Source organism: Harpia harpyja, chromosome 12, assembly GCF_026419915.1.
Source record: "Harpia harpyja isolate bHarHar1 chromosome 12, bHarHar1 primary haplotype, whole genome shotgun sequence".
In the NCBI taxonomy this organism is placed as follows: domain Eukaryota; kingdom Metazoa; phylum Chordata; class Aves; order Accipitriformes; family Accipitridae; genus Harpia; species Harpia harpyja.
Genome location: NC_068951.1, coordinates 20,643,933 through 20,664,800, shown reverse-complemented (window position 1 = coordinate 20,664,800; position 20,868 = coordinate 20,643,933). Strand labels below are relative to the sequence as shown.

Sequence of the window (20,868 nt, the reverse complement as noted above, 5' to 3'; positions counted from 1 at the left end):
AATAATTTTTTTGTGATTAATATGTTACTTCCTATTATTTGTTGCTGAGACATTCCAAGATTTTACAAGTAAGCTACTTGCCTATATTTATTCATGTTGCCTTGCAAGAGTCTGAAATTGAAGATGAAATTGTAACTATGGTAGATTCTTTGTGTGGTAATGAAATGATCTCAGGTGTGTATATATTCCCTAGCTTTGGTTTGTTTTCTCCAACCAGATGATGACTCAGCCTCACTGGTTTGCCAAGCTCTTGCTTCAAGAACTTGCTTCTAAATAAGACCTTAGTTTCTATCCCAGTACGTGCTGAAAATTGAACTTTTGGCTGATTTATTGGCTAAATTTGTGAGAATGTACCCCAGAATTTGCAAGATCAAACTCTTGCTGGATGCTTTTTAGGTCAACATTATAGTGATGCTACTTAAATAAGGAGATCAAAGGAAGAAAGCTGAGCTGTGGGCACCAAGATATGCAAATGAAGTAACTGGTCTCTCTCCTGTTTTGCATTAAGCCTCTGCAAATGACCATTTAGGTGGATATGCTACTGAAAATGCTGTGAAGAAAAAGGTGGCAAGTTAGGGGCTCCTAAAACTGTCAGTTCACAGGCAAGTTACTTCTGAAATTGAAACTGCTGTTACAGCTGTGTGAGCTGAGTGCTGCTGTGGAAGGTTGTGTGTGAGGGACATGGTCCATTGGGGCATGAACACAGATGGAACCTCGTGGCAAGGGGAGGAGTGGTGGAACGGGGCTGCTCCTCAAAGGGTGTCTCCGAGTACAGCATCCCGGTAGGAAGGGCAGGTCCTTTTGCAGCACAACACCTGTGGTACCTGTTTAGTAGCAGGCTCCAACACTGCAGGCATAAGTGGGTGCAGGAAGTGGCAGCAGTGTGCTGTGTATGTGTGAGGTGCAGTTGCTGTGCTGCGGGAGCGTGAGGGCAGGGCAGCCGAGTGGGTCCCACGCTCGGAGAGTGCGACCTGACAGGTCTGCCCTTACCACAGTTGTGAGCCTGGTGCCATCTGACTGAGAGTGCTAGTTCACAAGCTCAGGCTGCAGAGCAGGGAGTAGAGATTGGGATTCAAGCTAAACCACCTAAACAGTAAATTACTTTTTCCTTTTCCTTTATTTTACATTGTTGTGGGCCTGCTTTTTGAGGGCAGTGTCTCTTGGCACATGCATTGAAAGGACCAGTGGCTTAATTTAGCTTTGATTTGAGCCAGTAGTGCTTTCTTGTGGCTGGAGAAAAAGGGAAATCAAACTCTTCTCTAGTGCATTTCAGTAAAGAAGTGTATGTTATTAATGAAAAACTCAGGTATATGTTTTGAAAAGCAGATGAGCACAGACCATTTATCTCAAAATAACTGCTTCCAGTTCTTATTTTAGGCAAGTAAAACAATTATTGAACGAAACAAGTTTGTGTATTCAGGGCAGTTTAATTACAGCCTTAAACAATAAGTTGGGCTGCATTGATGATTGCCAACTCCTGTTGCTATGCTGGGCTGCTGGGTGGTCTTGCACATCTACTGGGTGCATCATGCCTGGATTGTCTGCACATTTGGGTCTGCAGAGGCAGCCTTGGATCCACTAGCATGTTTGTGAGACCATGCTCTTGTGAGATTTGTAGCCCAATTCTGCAAATCCACAAGTTTTAGGTAGGCATGTATCTAATCATGCAGGCACTTTGCCAGAGCTTTTGAACTCAGAATGTGATTTAATTGTCAGACAACTAAATTGATTGTCAGGAGTTGGTCAGTTCCAAGCCCATCCTATGTGTTTTTCTCAGATTTGTTAATCTCTGCCTTAGCCTCCTTGTCTGAAAAATGAGGATAAAAAGAGTTACCGCCTACTGTGAGGTGAGGGCTGTATGATGGGAAAATTACAGTGTTGATAAATGCCACTCAAGACTGTAGCTAGAAGTGAGCAGAATACTTCCCAGAAGCATAATAGTCTCACTGAGCACATAATTGTCCTAGGAATGCAATGTTATACTATTGGTTTGCAAGTAGGTAGGTAAGTTTTGACTGAGAACTTTTACTGTGCTTTTTGACAGCGTGTTTTGTTTCATTTTGGTTTTTTTAATTGTTGTTCATGAGCTATCTGAATTTAACTGAGTTATTTTTCCTCCTAAAATTCAAATTTTTCTTTTCTTTTCAAGTGTATTGAAGTATAGCAATTTGACTACACCAAATTCCCATCAGTCTTGGTACTTCTCTTGCCTCCAATTTTTATCTGGTATTTCAGCATTATACAGTGGCTTAAGCATTCAGTGTCCTGTAAGAAAGGGAAGCCCTGTGCTACATCTTAGAGGTAGCAAACAAAAGCACTGAATCTTAATCTTCTATTGTTGACTTCAACAGCTGTGAGATGAGTCTTTTGGGAAGTACTTGAACACTGGAGAAAATGTAGAGGTTTGTATACACTTATGTACCTGTTGTTTTCTCCTGCTTTGGGTGCTTGCTTGGTTTCGGTCCCTTTCTGAGATTTCTTGTGCTGCGATTAAGGATCCACATGTCCAGCAGGGACATCCAAATTTTAGATTCCCTACTCTTAAGTGCCTTTTGGGTCAGAAGATGGTGGTGTTTACCCTTAGGTGACTTACCAGAAGTCACAAAGGAAATAAAACAGTGAATTCTCAGAATCACAGATTGGTTGAGGTTAGGAGAGACCTTGGGGCATCATCATGACGACTCCCATGACTGGAGTGCTGCAATGGATGGCTATAAGCTCTTCAGAAGGGATAGGCAAGGTAGAAGAGGTGGTGGGGTGGCTCTCTATGTTTAGGGAATGTTTTGACTGTACAGAGCTACACGATTGTGATGACAAGGTGGAGTGCTTATGGGTGAGGATGAGAGGGAAGGCCGATAAGGCAGATATTGTGCTGGGAGTCTGTTATAGACCACCCAACCAGGTTGAAGAGATGGATAAATCATTCTACAAGCGGCTGGCAGTAGTCTCAGAATCATGTGCCCTTGTTCTCGTGGGGGACTTCAACTTTCTGGATGTCTGCTGGAAATACAACACAGCAGTGAGTAAACAATCCAGGAGGTTCCTGGAGTGTGTGGAAGATAACTTCCTGACACAGCTGGTAGGTGAGCCAACCAGGGGAGGAGCCTTGCTAGATCTATTGTTTACGAACGGGGAAGGACTGGTGGGAGGTGTGATGGTCGGAGGCTTGGTGACTATGAAATGATAGAATTCTCAATTCTTGGTGAGGCAAGGAAGGGGGTTAGCAAAACCACCGTTATGGACTTCCGGAGGGCAAACTTTGGCCTCTTCGAGGCACTGGTTGAGAGAGTCCCTTGGGAGATGGTCCTGAAGGGCAAAGGGGTCCAGGAGGGATGGACATTCTTTAAGAAGGAAATCTTAATGGCTCAGGACCAGGCTATTCCCACGTGCTGCAAGTCGAACCGCCGAGGAAAATGACCGGCCTGGCTGAATGGGGAGCTTTTGCTAGCAGTCAAGAAAAAAAGGAGAGTTTATCATCTCTGGAAGAAAGGGCAGGCAACTTGGGAGGAGTACATGGATCTTTTTAGATCATACAGAGAGAAAATTAGAAAGGTAAAAGCTCAGCAAGAACTAAATCTGGCCACTACTGTAAGGGACAACAAAAAATGTTTTTACAAATACGTTACCAGGAAAAAGAATCCCAAGGAGATTATCTATCCTTTAATGGATACAGAAGGGAACGTAGCCACCAGAGATGAGGAAAAGGCTGAGGTACTTAATGCCTTCTTTGCCTCAGTCTTTAATAGGGACACCAGTTATCCTCAGGGTACTCTGCCCCCTGAGCTGGAAGGTGAGGATGAAGAGCAGAATATACCCCCCTTAATCCAGGAGGAAATAGTTAGTGACCTACTACGCCATCTGCACACTCAGAAATCTATGGGACCCGATGGGATCCATCCAAGAGTACTGAGGGAACTGGTGAAGGTCCTTGCCACGCCACTCTCCATCATCTGTTGGCAATCCCGGTCAACAGGGGAGGTTCCGGAGGACTGGAGGCTTGCCAATGTGACTCCCATTTACAAGAAGGGTTGGAGGGAGGATCCGGGGAACTACGGGCCTGTCAGCCTGACCTCGGTACTGGGGAAGATTATGGAACAGTTTGTCTTGAGAGAAATCACGTGGCAAGTCCAGGACAAGCAGGGGATCAGGCCCAGCCAGCATGGGTTTATGAAAGGCAGGTCCTGCTTGACCAACCTGATCTCCTTCTATGACCAGGTGACCCGCCTAGTGGATGAGGGAGAGGCTGTGGATGTTATCTACCTTGACTTCAGCAAGGCCTTTGACACTGTCTCTCATGGCATACTCCTTGAGAAGCTGGTGTCTCATGGCTTGGACGAGTGTACTCTTTGCTGGGTGAAAAACTGGCTGGATGGACGAGCCCAGAGGGTTGTGGTGAATGGGGTGAAATCCACTTGGCGGCGGGTCACGAGTGGTGTTCCCCAGGGCTCAGTGTTGGGCCCGGTTCTGTTTAATATCTTTATCAATGATCTAGATGAGGGGATCGAGGGCACCCTCAGCAAGTTTGCAGATGACACCAAGTTGGGAGGCAGGGTCGATCTGCTTGAGGGTAGGAAGGCTCTACAGAGAGATCTGGACAGGCTGGATCGATGGGCCGAGGCCAATTGTATGAAGTTCAACAAGGCCAAGTGCCGGGTCCTGCACTTGGGTCACGGCAACCCCATGCAGCGCTCCAGGCTTGGGGAAGAGTGGCTGGGAAGCTGCCCGGCAGAGAAAGACCTGGGGGTGCTGGTTGGCAGCCAGCTGAATATGAGCCAGCAGTGTGCCCAGGTGGCCACGAAGGCCAATCGCATCCTGGCCTGTATCAGAAATAGTGTGGCCAGCAGGAGCAGGGAGGTGGTTGTTCCCCTGTATTTGGCACTGGTGAGGCTGCCCCTTGGGTACTGTGTTCAGTTTTGGGCCCCTCACTACAGGAAAGACATTGAGTTGCTGGAGCGTGTCCAGAGAAGGGCAACCAAGTTGTTGAGGGGCCTGGAGCGCAAGTCTTATGAGGAGCGGCTGAGGGAACTGGGGCTGTTTAGCCTGGAGAAAAAGAGGCTGAGGGGAGACCTTATCGCTCTCTACAACTACCTGAAAGGAGGTTGTAGTGAGGTGGGTGCTGGTCTCTTCTGTCAGGTGGCGGGAGATAGGATGAGAGGAAATGGCCTCAAGTTGTGGCAAGGGAGATTTAGGTTGGATGTTAGGGAAGATTTCTTTACTGAGAGGGTTGTCAGGCATTGGAACAGGCTGCCCAGGGAAGTGGTGGAGTCACCATCCCTGGAGGTATTCAAAAAGCGTGTAGACGAGGCACTCCAGGACATGGTTTAGTGGGCATGGTTGATGGTTGGACTCGATGATCTTGAAGGTCTTTTCCAACCTAAATGATTCCATGATTCTATCTAGTCCAATCCCCCTGCTCAAACAGGGTCACCTAGTACCCAGAACTGGGCACAGTATTCTAGGTGTGGCCTTGCCAGTGCTGAATAGAAGGGAAGATCACCACTTGTCGTAATATAGTCTAGGATACCATTAGCCTTCGCCCCTAGGGCATGTTGCTGGCTCAAGTAAAATTTTCTGATACCCAATTCTGTGCCGTTTTGGGACGTCTTTTCCATGCAAATTCAGGTTCTGTGCTGAGAATCCCTATTTTCTGTTAACTTTCTGCATACACTCTATGGGCTTTAAAGCTCCACACGTTCACTGTGCTGCTTTTTATGTGATATGACACATAATGTGCTGCTTTACTGCATGGTTGATAAAGTATGAGTGATTCTTGACAGCATTGCTAACAGTAATTCAGCATGTTATCAGAGCTGGTAACTCATATCCAGTCAGTTACTGGCAGAAGGTGGTTAGTTTTTGTGAAATGGATACAGTCACAGTTTATTGACGTGACAGTGTAACTTGCTGTTGACTATGCCTGATGTCCGTGCTTGAGTTTGTCAGTCTTTGAGCAAGACTTAACATTGTAAAAGGAGACTTATTTTGGATTATGATGTGTTTTTAAAAGTCAAAATATTAAGTTTTCACTACCCTCCAGCTCAAAAACATCCTCTCTGATTTCCTTCCTATGTTCTAGGATTATTTCTCTGAGATTTTATACAGTCTGAGAAATTTCAAACCAAAAGAAAGTCTATATTTTGTTTGCTCTTGTTGCAGAACTTAATCAGAAATGGGTCAGACAAGTACATAAATGAATCTCAGAAATTTCAGTGTGCTATCAGTGTGGAAATGGTTTCTAGACTAAGAAATAATGGCAAGACTTCTTGGCTAGGTATAACGGTTTAAAGTGGATCCTTCTGTTGCTTTTGTTTTAACAAAGCATGGGTCAGAAAGAAACAAAGTTTGGAATGAAGGCAGCCTGACAACCATAAATGAAGAGTCATGGTCTTGGGTCTGTTATAAGCATCTTTATTCCTTGTTTTCAGCTCTGTTTTCATACTGTTCTACTTCCTAACACCAAACTGGCATAATGATACCCTTCCAGTGCTCTGAACATAGTCAAAATGAATTCTGCAGAGAGCAGGCAGTTTAAGATGGTGCTTTCTTGAGACTGTTTCCTTTATTTATCAACTGGCCCTTGACTCTTAAGTTGAAAACAGGATGCATATACTAGTAAATAAATTGTGCTTAATGTCTTGCTAGAAAGATCTCTGTCTTCATGAAATTCAAAAGTCCAATATTAAAGGTCTGATCTGCTGTTTGGACTTAAACTTGCAGATTTAGTACCTTCATCTAGTTTCAACTGCAGAAAAGCTCAGCCAGTAAAATGACATTAATGGTTTAATAGTCCTAAGTAGATCCACATTAATCACTGTAGTAAATCCTCAAAGCATCCTTCCTTTCACAAAGTGTACAAGGTCAGGGTCTGCCTGCCATACATGTTTAGAAACCAAAAGCCTGTTGATGACAGTGAGGCCTATCCCAATAGATGTGATGATTCAGGCCCCCAGGAGAAGCTAGGGTTTTGCACTCTGTGCAGGGTCCCAGTCCTCTTTGATGGTAAAAATCCTAATAACACCTGCATGAGGTCCTAAGGTAAAGGGAAAAAACAGCTATTTTAGTATCTGCTATAAGCAACACATTACTACTGCATTAGAAGTGGTTTTCTTAGGAGATGGGAGAGAAGTCTTACATTTGCTTATACATGTAATGTACTTGTCTCAACGTGAAAAATGTCTTCTAAATATTTTAAACAAGGGCAGCTGCTGCTGCCCCTGATAATTGTGCTACATGCTATTGCTACAGGTCTTGAATAATTACTCAAGTCTTCAGTGTCATCTAAAATTACTCGTGTTCAGAAAAAAAGGCACAAGAAAACGCGCTGATTTTGACAGCAACTGTCAGCAAATCATAACTGAAATGACGTATCTCATGAAAAAATAATTGAATGTGTTCACTAGTCTTTTCTAATTAATATATTTCTGTTACATACAAAATGGAAGGTCATATTGACATATTTAGTGATTGCATAAACTTGCAGCATTATTTCAGCTAATATGACAATGTGAAAGTATAATGGCCTTCTGACTTCCTACATATTTTTGTTAGGTCACTTTCATAATGTCTTTTGGAAGAGAAAGTTCAGGTATTTTGCCTGTCCAACCTCAATGCTTGTAGTAATGATGATCAGAAGAAAAAAAAAATCTTAGGATTTAAAAATTTTGCTGAAAAATGGTGTTTTCCTGCTCTTGATTACCATTTTTGGCAAATGTTTTCAGAGTAGGTATATCAGTGCTCTTAAATATATAGGATATGCATGACTCTTCTTGTAGCTTAAAATCTGGATCACGTTTGCAGTATTAGCCAGCCCTAATAGGGATGCTCTCTTCCCTGCAAATATCCCCCTGAACATACTCAGATGTCAGTTTAAAGTAACGGAAGCAGTTTTTCTCAAAGAGATTTGGAGTAAACTCTTTTACTTAGGGAATGTTTCCTCCATTTATTTTCCTGAAACTTGGTTCTGAAGATATATCTACCTGCAGAGAAAGGGGAAATTTTGACCAGGAGCTGTCAAGCCTGTGAGCCTGAGGTCCCTTCTCTTCTGTGTGGACATTCTGTGTGTCCCTTCACCACCCTGGGGCCTGTCCCCAGCTCATGCAACCCTGCTTTCAAGCACCCTGCAGAGGAAGAGGGGGCCACACAGAATACACAATGATTTTGAGAAGCATTTCAAATTATCTGACAGCCTGTAGCACAAATGGTTATGTAGTTTATTTGCATAATTAGATATCTAATTAATCTTTTAAAGACACAGAATCGGTGTAAGTCATGGAGTAAGCAAAAATGAATCTTGTTCTGTGTTACTGTTCATTGCCTTCTTTTGGATACACTGTATAATGCCAGTCACATGAAAACTACTAAGAAACAATTCTGTTTGCATTACGAGAAAGGCTGGAGATGAAACACTTCAGTTGAAAGCTGTGTTTAGACCTAATATTCCAAAAGGCCTGCTAGGATGATTGTTTTGGTCATCTGGCCTTGTGCCTAAATACCTGAGTGGTGATGCCCATCTATGAAAGTGTGTTAAACTCAAAAATGAAGCTGAATTGCATGCTCAGAGAATTATGTGACTAAGCTATCCATGGATCAGATCTGGCTCAGGTTCCTAGTAATTCATTACAAATTTTTATTTGTTCATATATGAGGAATGAGTGTTTGCAGTCAACTTGGCCAGTTACTCAGAATCATTCCTCCAATTCTGTTGTGATTATGATGGCAATAACTATGTATAGAGGAACATAAGACTCCCGTTGATCAGACTAATGGTCTGTTCTACCCAGTTGTCTTTGGCAATAGCAAAAGGAGATGCTGTTTAGGGAGAAACACTCCCTCTTTCGGTAGCCTCCCCTTCATGTTGATTCATTATGTCACTGGGCCATCTTGTGACTTCTGCTGCCGGGCAGCTGAAACTCGCTAAAGCCAATGGGTCTGACTGTGTTGGAGTGGTGATCAGACTAGCTGCATTTAGTGAAAAGGGTCCTGACCTTGTCTCAGAGAGCTCTTGGGCATCATCAAGAAGTAATGTACAGATCAACATTGCTAAAGTTAACTTGAGGAAAAAAAAGGCTTGCTTATGGCTCCTTATGTAACTATCTGCTAACCTGACTTAAAGCAAATTGAAGAGTGACACGCTCATTTTTTGACTAAAGATATCTAGTGAGGTACCCAAGTCTAAGGGAAGATGTTCTTTTCCAGAATTGCCTGTGCCAACTGGAGACCTGCCTGAATCACTGGTACAAGCCCTTCTGCTTGTCAGTCCCCTGCTGCTAGAGGTTGCCAGCTCCTCATCGCAGTCAGTGATGGAGCTACCTCTAACCGGGTCAGCTCAAAATAAGCCTTATTAGCTCAGCTGAACCCTGATACTAGCGCTTGGCTGCTCTGACCACAGAGGGCTAAGGAATTAGGTCCTGCCAGCAGAGGTGGGGTGGTGCTAGCCCTTGCTGCTGGGGAGGGACAGCAGCAGGCGCTGGGGCAAGTTGGTGATGGTGGTGGTACTGCCTTTGCACGGGGAACCAGTCTGTGCTAGGGATTTCTATCTGCAGTGCTAACTGCAGCAGTTTGGTGTTTAGTCGGTACAACACTTGCATAGTAGGGAAGCCCTGAAAGGATACGAGTGTGTTTTCCTTTTCATACAAATGTGTGTGTGTGTATGTTTGTAAGATGTATGATCTTTCTCTGCTACTTTTTGTACTTGGTTATTGAACCTTTGAAGAACAAACCATGAAGAGTTTTTCTTAGTTACATTTTAAGCTTGCAGTGACAAAAGAAATTCCAGTAATATTTTGATAATTGCTTTCACTTAAGAATGGGAATAAATAATAAACACATAACATGCAATACCATTTTGATATACTGTAATTAATTTGAAGAGAGTTAAAAGGGAAATGTGAATAAAATATTTTAATTTATTTTCTTTTTATGTTATCTTTAAAGTTACCTAATTTTTCTGAGAGCTTTTAAAGTGACTCACGTGGATTGATTCCCAATAGAATTTTCCTTCCATACTAGATTATTGTAATTAATTATAAAATTGAGCCTAACCTTTCTAGGTTGTCAATATCTAAGGACAAATGTCACAACTAACAAAGGCCAGGAAAGATTAGTCCTGGATCTTGGGAGGGGGTATTGTGGGGGAGGAGGGGAGCTGTCATTACCTCTCAGGTGTGCTGTTCATATTTTGTTTTGGCTTTATAAATGATTATCATTTCCCTTTTCAGCTGGGTAAATATATACAATTTGAACAAAAATGCTTTAAAAAATCCTAACAAAATAGACAAAATTATTGACCTATGTGTGCTTAAAAGATTTTTACCTGTGGACATAAACTGTGGATAGTTTGATATCCTGACCAGTGTATGCAATTTTAGAAGTCAGTGAGAGCAGAAAATATCATTGTAATTTATGCTGAAAATTTGTTAGGTATAAGCTGTATAGAATTCTTGAAATAGTTGGTATCATGTAAGGTATTTCCTTATTTTATGTTTTTCCAGAAATCCTCAACTACTATCCCTGTGAACAAAACCTGTATGGTATGCATTGAAATGCAGGCTTCATGGCATACCCAGTCGCTTGGCTCAGTACAGATTATCTAACCGCTCTTTCTTAATGATATGGTAGAATAAGACCCCAAATTCTTGTTACTCATCGTTTGCATTTTTAATTTGGGAGAAGGTCTTGTAGAATTTGATTCATTTGAGTAACTGTTGCAGAATTTGACAATTGTGTGTGCCCAGTGTTAATGCCTGAAAGGATGTCTCTTCTGTCGCAGACAGAACCTACAAAAGACAACAATGTCGATTCACACAAGCACAAAACCTCCTAACACAGTACATACTTTTCTCTTTTCAAGAAACAATTTCAGGGCTCTTTGCAGAATACTACTGCTACTCCACTTTTGCTGAACACTCATCTTTCTCAATATATCTGGTAGCCTGGAAACTTGACCTTCTTAATTAAAAAGGAAGAAAGATGAATTGTGGAATAGATGGACAGAATCTTTTAGTACCACTTTTTATAAGGGCATACAGGAGTACTTCTTGGCCTTGTAATACTTCAGGTTGGACCCTTAGAAATATGTAAGAAGTTGATTGCAGCTGTGTAAATTATTCTCCTATAAATTCTGTATGCTTGAAACCTGCCCTTTTTTTGACTTGAAGCTTGTGTGAGTTGACATTCTATGCAATATTGAAAATCCCTATGACTAATCAATTCTACTTCTCCCCATACACCCCTCTTTATATGTATACCTGTAAAATGGCAATGCGTTTCTGAGTTTGGAATGGGGCACTTGGGACTGCATCCATGCTACTAGTCCAACTCCCTAGCTGGTTGAACCTACCATGCAGTTAGGGAAGGCCGCTGAGATCTTTTTGGCTACTGCTCATTGAAGAAGAGGCAATAATCAGGCGTTTCCTTAAGGAAGACGTTACAATTTGTTAACTTTTGTAAGGATACATGTTCTCCAGTCAAAAGAGCTAAGAATCACTTCAGCTGTGCGATTTGCACCTGCCTGTTCTGTACTAGTGCGGCTGCTTCATTCCTGTTCTGGGCAAATGTTGCTCTAGCAACTCTGTTACATGGCTGAAGTATAACTGGTCTCTGATTTTCTTTAATCCTTCCTTGACCTTGAAATGGCTGCCTAAATTTTATAGCCCATGTTTTTAGCCAGGGAATTTATTAGAGTTTTCTAGATTTACTGATTTCAAGTTCCAGCTTTTTGAGACTCTAAATGACCCTTACGCATTTTTTTCCCCTTTTGTATGGGGGATATAGTCCCCAGAGAAAAAGTGTGAGCGTCTTAAAACTATAATTTTTTGTCAAACAACTCTCTAAGCTGACAACCAAATTTTTTATAGGTACTGTTTCCAAACCTTTCTGAGACAGGAGGCACTTTGGGCGTTAGCACCTGTGACAGACTTTCTCTTGCAGTTAGGGAGAAGCAAGAAATAATCTCAGTGTTTGGTTGTTGAAGTGCTTCATCCCTGTGCACTTGTACAGGGGGTAGAGTTTCCCTGGCTTTGGGTGCAGAACAGTAGCACACCAAAGCATGTAAGATCATTGAAATAGATGGGGTTAAATTGGGGAACTGAAAATAATTTCAGCATCAAGTAATCCACGTCAGTTATGTTAAATAGTGTTCCATTACTTCTGCATTCTTGCTAAGACAACACTACTTTCCTGTTTATTTGTTTTTTGTTTGTGGGAGATTGTGAGCTATGCCTAAGAGTAACAGGAACCCAGATGTTTCATAAAAATAACAGGATGATCTGTATCTCAATCTCTTTGTACTTGGCCATCGTTTTTCAGGATATGCTTATAGTTACTTGTTGTTTCCTCAGAATGTGAGCTCTTCCTTTTACAGGACTGTTGTTTATTTCTGGCACAGTTGTATCTTGATTCCAAAACTGAACCCAGAAATATTACTGTAATTCAAATCACTTGATTAAAGCCAGGTATTTCCAGAGGCAGCAGAGAACACACAGAGCCTCATCTCTTATGGATTTAAATTCCATGGCTGAATTCTTTGATGTCTAAGTAAGTGTCAACTCCGACACAAGGTTTTTCTGCCCCTGAGGAATTCATAATGCTGCCCTCCTTGGAGGAATCTCTAGTATCTAGTAACAGTCAACTTCTCTAACTGCCAGTTTTCAGAAGATTTGTAGGAAATTAATTTACATTAAACTATCCAATAGAGTCAAGATGAGAGGGGAGGATTCTCCCCTACCAAGTGAAATACAACATACTCCTGTAAGAAAATGACCTAATAATCCTATAGTTTGTTTATGTATTGCTGAACTTTGCTACCAGCAAAATGCTGCATTTGTAATAGGTAACATATTCCGTAAGAGACAGAATATTTAAAAGAAGGCAAAATCAAAGGTTATTGGCTCTCTTCTCTGACTGATCTTTCTTATTCTCTCTTTCTTGCCTCTGTATTGAGTGCAAGATTTTGTTCAATAAGCTATAGACAGTGGCAATGAGCAATAAACCCCAGCTTACATTTTATCAAATGTTCTCCCACTCATCTTTTGAGCACTGGAAATGAGAATTTTGCAACAATACTATAGTAATAGGTGACAGCCATTCCAAAGAAGAGGATTCTGTATTTACATAATAAACTTTGGTTGATGGCTTGGTCAATAAAAAATGACAAACAAGACATCTGTTGGTGTCTTGTGCCATCGGTAATCAAGTAATAAGGGTGTGCCTGACCCAAAGGAAACGAGATCTCATGGTGAACATGATTTCCCTGTAACTCAGTGTTTCTTGCGTCTCTCACTGCAAACTGCAATTCTGGTTTGAAATGCATTTGTGGCACATGTGTTGTGGGGTATGGCTGTGCTGACGCCTGCACAGCCATCAGGAATCTGGGCTGAGGGGTGTAATTTGTCAGAGGTGTTCACCCAGATACTGGGTTTTCACAGAGCTGAATTGGGTTACAGATTGGAGGGGGCAGAAATCTGCCGGAAAACGCATTAGCATTTTAATAATAACTCAAAGCCCAATCACTAGAAGAATCTTGTATTTTAAAATACTATGCTTCCCGTTACAAAATCAAAGAAAATTACTTTTCTGGAGTAGTGAAAAGGTCTCTTGCTTTAGAGAGATAAGATTCTCTTGGTATCTAGAAGGGCATGACATTTTTCCTTTGTTTGATTATATTGATTATATTTAATATGACCTGAATGTTTAAGGTTGCTCGAGTTCAAAAGATTTTGGATGACATTTTTTCAATTTATTTTGTTAAGCCTCTGCAATAGTTGTAAATGGTCATTCTTTTAAAGAACAAATAGTAAGAGGTCAGATAATCCATACATATATGATTCTGTATTTCATTACAAAGGAAAGTTCACAGAAGAAATGTAGCTATGGTTGTTAGAAAGAGATATGTAAGAAGAATCATTGGTGCATAAGTAAAAAAGCTTTAATTCAAAGAAAAGTGTATAGAATTGTGAAACATTATTGATAATTCAGAACATAATGAGGTATGAGGAATTCTAGTTTTCAGCTATAGGTGCTCACTGTTAGAAGGCAGACTTGATTAAATATCATCAGAGACAAGAGGAATGACCTTAGTGTTATGATAGTTAATGAGGGATGCTATTCTATCAGTTCATAATTTAAGATTGGCAGGCTTATTTTTAAGTTTAAAAATCAAAGAAATAAATGAGCTTAGTCATTCTTTATGTTGATTCCTGATTATTCTGAGTACTAAAACTTGAATTTAGGAAAAAAGCAATGGATTTTCTGCTTCTACTAATTTTTTTTTTTTAATTTTATCACCAGTATCTCCAGTTCTTTGCACCTAATGTTTTGCAGTTCTGTTGCCTTTCACAATATTTGGTGTTTTTTGTTATGTGTCAAATTCTAATGTCCAGTGTTAGTAGAGGAATGTTAGCTTCTGTTTAAAAATAAATTTAAAAACATCAGTCTACACTTTCAGTTTAAGAGATAACTTGGAAGCAGTAAGTCACACATACAAGGAAATAAATCTTTAAAATCCCAGTCACCATTTTTAGTAGCACTATTTTTCCTTTGGGTGCTGAGGCTTGATTCATGAGCTCTGAGTTAAACTGACAGTGCAGTTGTCTGGTGCCCTTAGGATGGGAGGGAAACCCTCCATGTTCCTTACTGTTGTTAACAGACAGGTAATTTGTAGCAGTAGATTTCAGCTGTTGCAGTTCCGGAAAGCACTTTTTTTTTTTTTTAATGCCATGCCTCATACTTTTTAATTTACACAGCATTAACTCATTTTTCATAAATGTCGTAGCTGGAAGTTTAAGATGGTTTTCTGTACATGAGTGTACATTCTTGCCATCAACTTTGTGACTGCTAAAATTAGCTAGTAAAATTCAGTCTTGTCTCTTACTTTATTTTGCAGAAAAATACACATTTCAGTGAGATGTCAAAATTAGTCCACGTGGGGGGGGGGGGGGGGGGGGGAAATCAGGTTTCTGTTTAACTTATCCAAAATCTGAAACAAATATGCCAAACAGGGATAACTCAAGAGCCATGAGAGGCAATCTCTTGGGAGGGATGTCTTTGGTCTTTGCATCCAAAGCTGGAGGATGCACCCACATTCATGGGTGTAAGTTTTGTACACACTGCGGGAGCAGTGGTGGGGTGAAATCCTCCATCCTTGCTGCCCCAAAGAGGTTGGGAATGAAGAAAATCTGGTGATCCACACTAACCTTGAATAAACTTCATGCTGGAAGGTGGTGGGAAGAAAAGAGGGCTGATGAGCTGCCAGCCTGGCCCTGCTGGAACTGCCCAGGTCACTGCAGCATGGGTGGAAGCAGCCTGGGGAGCTGGGTCTGGGCTAAGGGCTGTTGGGCTGAGCTGCCCAAGGAAGCCAGGGCATTGACTGCACACAGTTAGCTGTGGTCTGCCATGGGCCCCTGCTCTAACACTGGAGAAGTCACTTCATGCCTCTGCACCAGTTTCCCATCATTTCTTGTTCCTTTAAGTGTCAGATGCTGTTTGTCAGGGACTGTCTCACACTTTTTTTTCTTCCTAGTAAAGCACAGTCTGGATCTCAGCTGAGACATTTAAGAGCTACTGACATTACAAATAATATATCATTATTGTATCTCTCATCTTGTTAATCTCACTTCAGATTAAAATGTCTGTGCTGTAGTTTAAATTATGGAGCATTGCTAGTATTTCTTAGCATATTAATGAGAAGAAAGGCACTAAAAGGCCCGCATGACAAAAAAGTGTGAATGTGATTTGCCCTTTCATTTAATGAATTACTTTCTTTTTAATGGAGTAGTACTGGTTAAAATTTTCCACTGAGAAATATTTTTTCCTTAAAATACTGTGGTTTTGTTTGATATGCAGGAAACTGTTATTACTGGTTAAAAAGGAACCCCAAAGTTAAGGTTTGGCATAGAAAATACTGAAACTTCTGCAATTTAAGGAGTCATTTTATTTCTATGGTATCAAAAATACAATCAAAACAAAGTGAGTATTTTCATTTGGAATGCTTAAACTATTGATTGGCAACAAAAATGATTACTCTAAATCTCTTTGAAACTTCTCACAGGAAAAACAAAAAACTTTGAGTTCTTCATTGCTTATGTATGTGAGAACCGCATTGCTTTTCCAAACCACTCTGGTGTTAGTTGGTTAAAACTGTCTTAAATCCAGAGTGACTAGATTTGCAGTGTGTGTGGTTTGAAGACATAAGCTTTAGTGACATGATGTAATCTAAGATGGATTTTGTAGAAACCTATGCTGGGATTTTGGGTCTGCATGCTGTAGGAGACCTGGGAAACCTGGGGCACAGGAGAGAGAGCATCCTGTGCAGAAATGTGGTCCAGCTGTGTTATACCCTCTGTTCAGCTCCAAAGGGTTCAAAAGGCATTTTTTGTTTTATATTTTCATTTGCATAGAGTGGTTTTTTTTCTTTTCAGAAGTTTAGAAGGGACTGAAACAGACTATTTTATTTCACAAAGTTGTGTTTTAAAACAATGCTGTGCTAGTCCCTGGTGAGACCAGAACAATATACACAGTGCATGGTGTTGAGTGAGGCAGCTGGCTCCTGCTCTGACTGCTGGAGATATGTCAGGATTTATCCAGTATGTTCTCATTCAACTGCTACAGTTTTAGGTTCTTTACAGCATATTATACTGGACCAGGCCATAACTCACTCAACTAAAGTTGATGTTAAGTGTCATGCCTATACAGCTTCCAACTTTTCATGTTTGATTGGCCTATTTTTTCAGAGGAAAATGTCTTAGCTTTACATAGCAGTACTTTTTCTGGAGAAAATGGGCTAAGGCTAAGAAAATTGTCCTGTACTTGCACTGATGTATACAACATAGTGGTGCAATGGGGCAGAGAATATTACTTGAAGTCGTCTGTGGTCTGAAATAGTCAGCAGATAGGCAGTTGTGACTCAGTAAGGGTTTTAAAGATGCTGTAAAATGCACAGACCAGCAAGAATCTCTCTCACCCCGGTTATAATGGAAAACTGAAGAAGGGTTACTAAATTCAGTGCTGTGTGGGATGATGGATTCTGTGTGATTAAGGTCTCTGGTAGTACCATGCCCACAGTAGGATTTCCTTTGTCTTTTCATGTTTGCTTGAGGATTTAAATGTAGGTGAAAACATTAGTTACTTATTCGTGGATTAGAAAGGGAAGAGGTTTGTCTTACTATTGTCACTTAAAGCTGTTACAGCAAATAAATGTGGCAGGATGCAGGAGCAGTGTCAGATCCACAGTGTGCAAAGGATAAACACAAGCTTGCTTTCTCCTGGTCTTGTATTAAATCCCCTATGAGATGATTCTGGAAGGACAGTAAGGGCAAATGGCTGAGTGAGGTCAGTGTTCCAGACGCAGGATCCAAGGCACTGATGATTCCCAGGGCTGGAAATTCTATTTTCATTCTGTTTTGTCCAAGAAAAGACTTTATTGACAGTGATTTGTTGATGCTGACTTCTTTTGCTTGTTTTCTTGTTTTAAGGGAACTTTGTCCAGTTAAAGGCTGGAAGATTCAGTTGTCTTCTGGCTACAAGCCCCTTCAAACACCAAACAGACTGCTCTCTATATACAGGGCAGATGTTCCACCCAAATCTGTGTACCTTCAAACTCTAAGTATGTTTCTAAATAAAAGTTTGGTTTGGCAACACTTCCATCAGTCACTATTTTAGCATGTTTCCAGGTGTGCTATAGTCCACGTATCCAGTGGCAAATCCATGACTGTTGGCTTTCTGGTAGCAGTGCTCTTTGCACTGCCTTATAATTTAGTCATTCTTATGCAGGGGACTAGTTTCCAGGTCCTGGAAAGAAGAATCCTTTCTTTTTCTCACCCGGATGCTTTCTCTTCCAGTAAACACCGACTACAAGGAACAAGCTGACCTTTGAGCGATTGTAAATCAGTTTTTCCATTCAAACCCAGTTTTCCTTTCCCTTCCTTTCATACAGGTTGATAAAGTGTGTGGACAGCCCAAACAACAAGAAGGGAACCTGTCATCAGACAATATAGTGCCAGTGAAGGAAGCGACTGAAACCCAGACATTCGTGATGGCTCACGCTAGTCTGAACAATAAAAGAAGGTAACCCTAAGCAACAGCTGCTTTGAAATAAACTCTCTGCCTCACAATGTGTGTTAATGGTTCCTTGCATTGTAGTATTTAAGCCAGAGCCACAGTTCTGTCACCTTGTCTGTGTGGTATCCAGCCATTGCCATCACTGATAGTTACACACCTGTCTGTGGTATTACATTGCAGGTCTCTCCAAGAAAAGCTTTTTAAAGGCCAGACTTGATGTCATTACTTAGCACCAAGGTGTTCATTATTTCCAGAAACTTTCAGTGAAAATGATGAAAGCTTTTCCTCAACAAAGTCTGAGTAATTTCCACAGTCAAGTCTGAATTACTTAAAATACAACTGCCCAGGTCTTTAAGGACTTGAGCTTATCCAAGGGCAGAGGTGGGAAGGAGGAACGGGTGAAAAGGAAAGATTCATTGCCCTGATGCAAAGTCAGTCCCTCATTTCACAGGTCTGGGGAGGAGTAATAAGATCGGTTGCAATCTCCTTGATTTGTTGCATAACAAAGCAAGAGCAGAAGCGTTTATGTTTAGGCTGGTTGTGTCCATCTTGGCTTCTGTTCTTCAGCTGCATGCCAGTTGAGACACTAGACAGCTGAGTTACTGCCACTGGCCCTGGCATGAGTATCCCTGCTCCCAGATCTAGTCTTTCTTTCACTTTCCCTCATGTAGCTCCTGGATTGGTTTTCTGTAAATTGTAAGCGGGGAGGGAAAGATGTCTTTGCAATCCCACTCATGATATGTGAGTAGATGTCAGCGCTAACTGACCATAAAATCACAATGACATATTTCTGGCTAACATGATGTTCTCTGTAACACCAGTATTAATCTGGAACAACTTCAGCGAAGTAAGTGGAATTGGGCTGGGCTTACGCCTCTATCTGAGAACAGTATCTAATTTGCCCAGGGAGTGCATGTGTATCTCTGTATGTTGGATAGGTGGATGACAGACCGCAATGTTAAAATTTCCATAGCCTGGATTCTGGAGTTTGAGTTGTGTAGATGAGAGTTTTATCCATTTCTATTTTAATTCTCATTTAAGCTTTCATGAATAAAACAAACACTGCTTTAAAAGATAAAAGTAATAGCAGCAAGCTAAGTTATTTGAGTGACTGATGAATTTATACCTTTGTAATTTAAAACCAAAACACAAGTTTGTGCTAGTGCTTGGAGCTAATCAATTTTTACCATGCAAATCAGAGAAAAGACCATTAAGGAAATTAAATTAATAAATTCAGCAGTAATAATCCAAAGAACAGTTGTAGTACAATTAAAGAAATATGCTTTTAAAAAGAGAGACCTAGGACTTATACTGGGACTTATACACTGGCAACCAAAAAGGCAGAATTACCAACCTATTAACAGTAACCTCTTAAACAGATGCAAGTGTGTTTAATGGTGCGACAGCAGTTCTTTCTTACCTGAGGATCTGTTCCCTCCTCTTCCCAACCATCTAGAATTATTTGGATATTGACCTTTTAAATGTAAGACCTGTAGATGGAAGAGTAAATATACTAAAACTCATATACTGTAAATTAGACAGTTTCCCAAAATTGGTCTGTGCACTGAAAATTAATTTATCAAAAAAATCTAAACTAAGGCCATCCTTATATAATTAGCATAAAACAATACTGAAATACAGTGTTGACAGGTATTGTGGAGAGCTTATGCACCAAAAATGAATGATGGAGCCATGCCATAATTAGTAAGAAGTGGAGAATATTTTTAAATTTTCCACAACTTCCTATAAAACACATGGCATGAAGCTTGTCCTTTGCTTCTTGGAAACAATTGTGAAACAGTAAATAGAGTGAAATACACAGTGATTGGCTACATCACTGTGTTGTTCATCATCTATCAGTTAATCACATATGATATCAATAAAAAGCAATTTTAGGTAATAAAATTTTATAATGGATGGGTGAAATCATTCCTGCAGTGAGTTGTGTAAAATACACTTAGAATGACAGATAACTGCTACAGTGGATCTAGATTATGAGAGTAATTACATGAATCTTTTTTGGTGCCATTCCTTCTGGCAATTTAAAAAATGAAGAGCAATAACATCAGTTGTCTGTCAGTTTAGGTACAAGGTCACACAGGGAATTGGCCTGAATCTGTTGATCTGTGTAGCAAACATCCCTCCAAATGATCCTTAATTCAAGGGGAGTATGGAACATGACTCCTGCCTTTAAGAATAAGGAAAGAAAAAGAGAAAGAATGAGCCAGCACTCCCCAAGTAAACAGAAAAGCTGTGGCTCATTCCTTTCATGTGTCAGAATATTCCCAAGCTGAAAGAGAACCACCGGTCTGGTTAGCATGTATGTAGGAGAAACCACAATAAAGTGGCCTCTGATCACTTCTGTAGTACCTCCTTAGAGATGCCCTTAAAAATCCAATGTCGAACAGCTTATACCTACATATGTATGTTTGCTCCAAAGGTATTACATCTTTGCAAAGCCAGTTACAAAATCCTTTTCCAAAGAGTTTGAGAACCTCTGGTTTCAGTTGTTCAGTAGAGTCGAGGCTGCTCATACAGTTTAAAAGTGGGACTGTTAAGATGGAGTCTCTTGACACCATCTGGCCTGACTCGTCTCTCCTCTGGGTGTGTGTTTTTTGAGTCTGGTTGGAGGCAGCCCTTCTCACCCCCTGCTGTTCTGCACAGTGTGGTCCTGCGTGGTCCCCAAATTCATGTAGCAACTGGATCCTCTTTTGCAGTAGTTGGACCCTTTTCTGCTCCTCTTACTCTTATGGGTTCCTGGGAGATTTCCCATCTTTCTTTATTTTCCCCTGCATTCCATTCCTGCATATTTTT

General features: G+C 40.9%; 1 protein-coding gene across 3 annotated transcripts in view; it reads left to right on the top strand.

Moving 5' to 3' along the window:
* LOC128149177 (glypican-5-like) overlaps positions 1–20,868 on the top strand; it is a 405,549-nt gene that overhangs the window by 119,814 nt on the left and 264,867 nt on the right. For all 3 annotated transcript variants that reach the window (XM_052804047.1, XM_052804045.1, XM_052804046.1), the window contains one exon: positions 17,930–18,060. In XM_052804047.1, the coding sequence (XP_052660007.1) occupies positions 17,930–18,060 (131 nt within the window). The remainder of the gene's footprint in view (positions 1–17,929; positions 18,061–20,868) is intronic.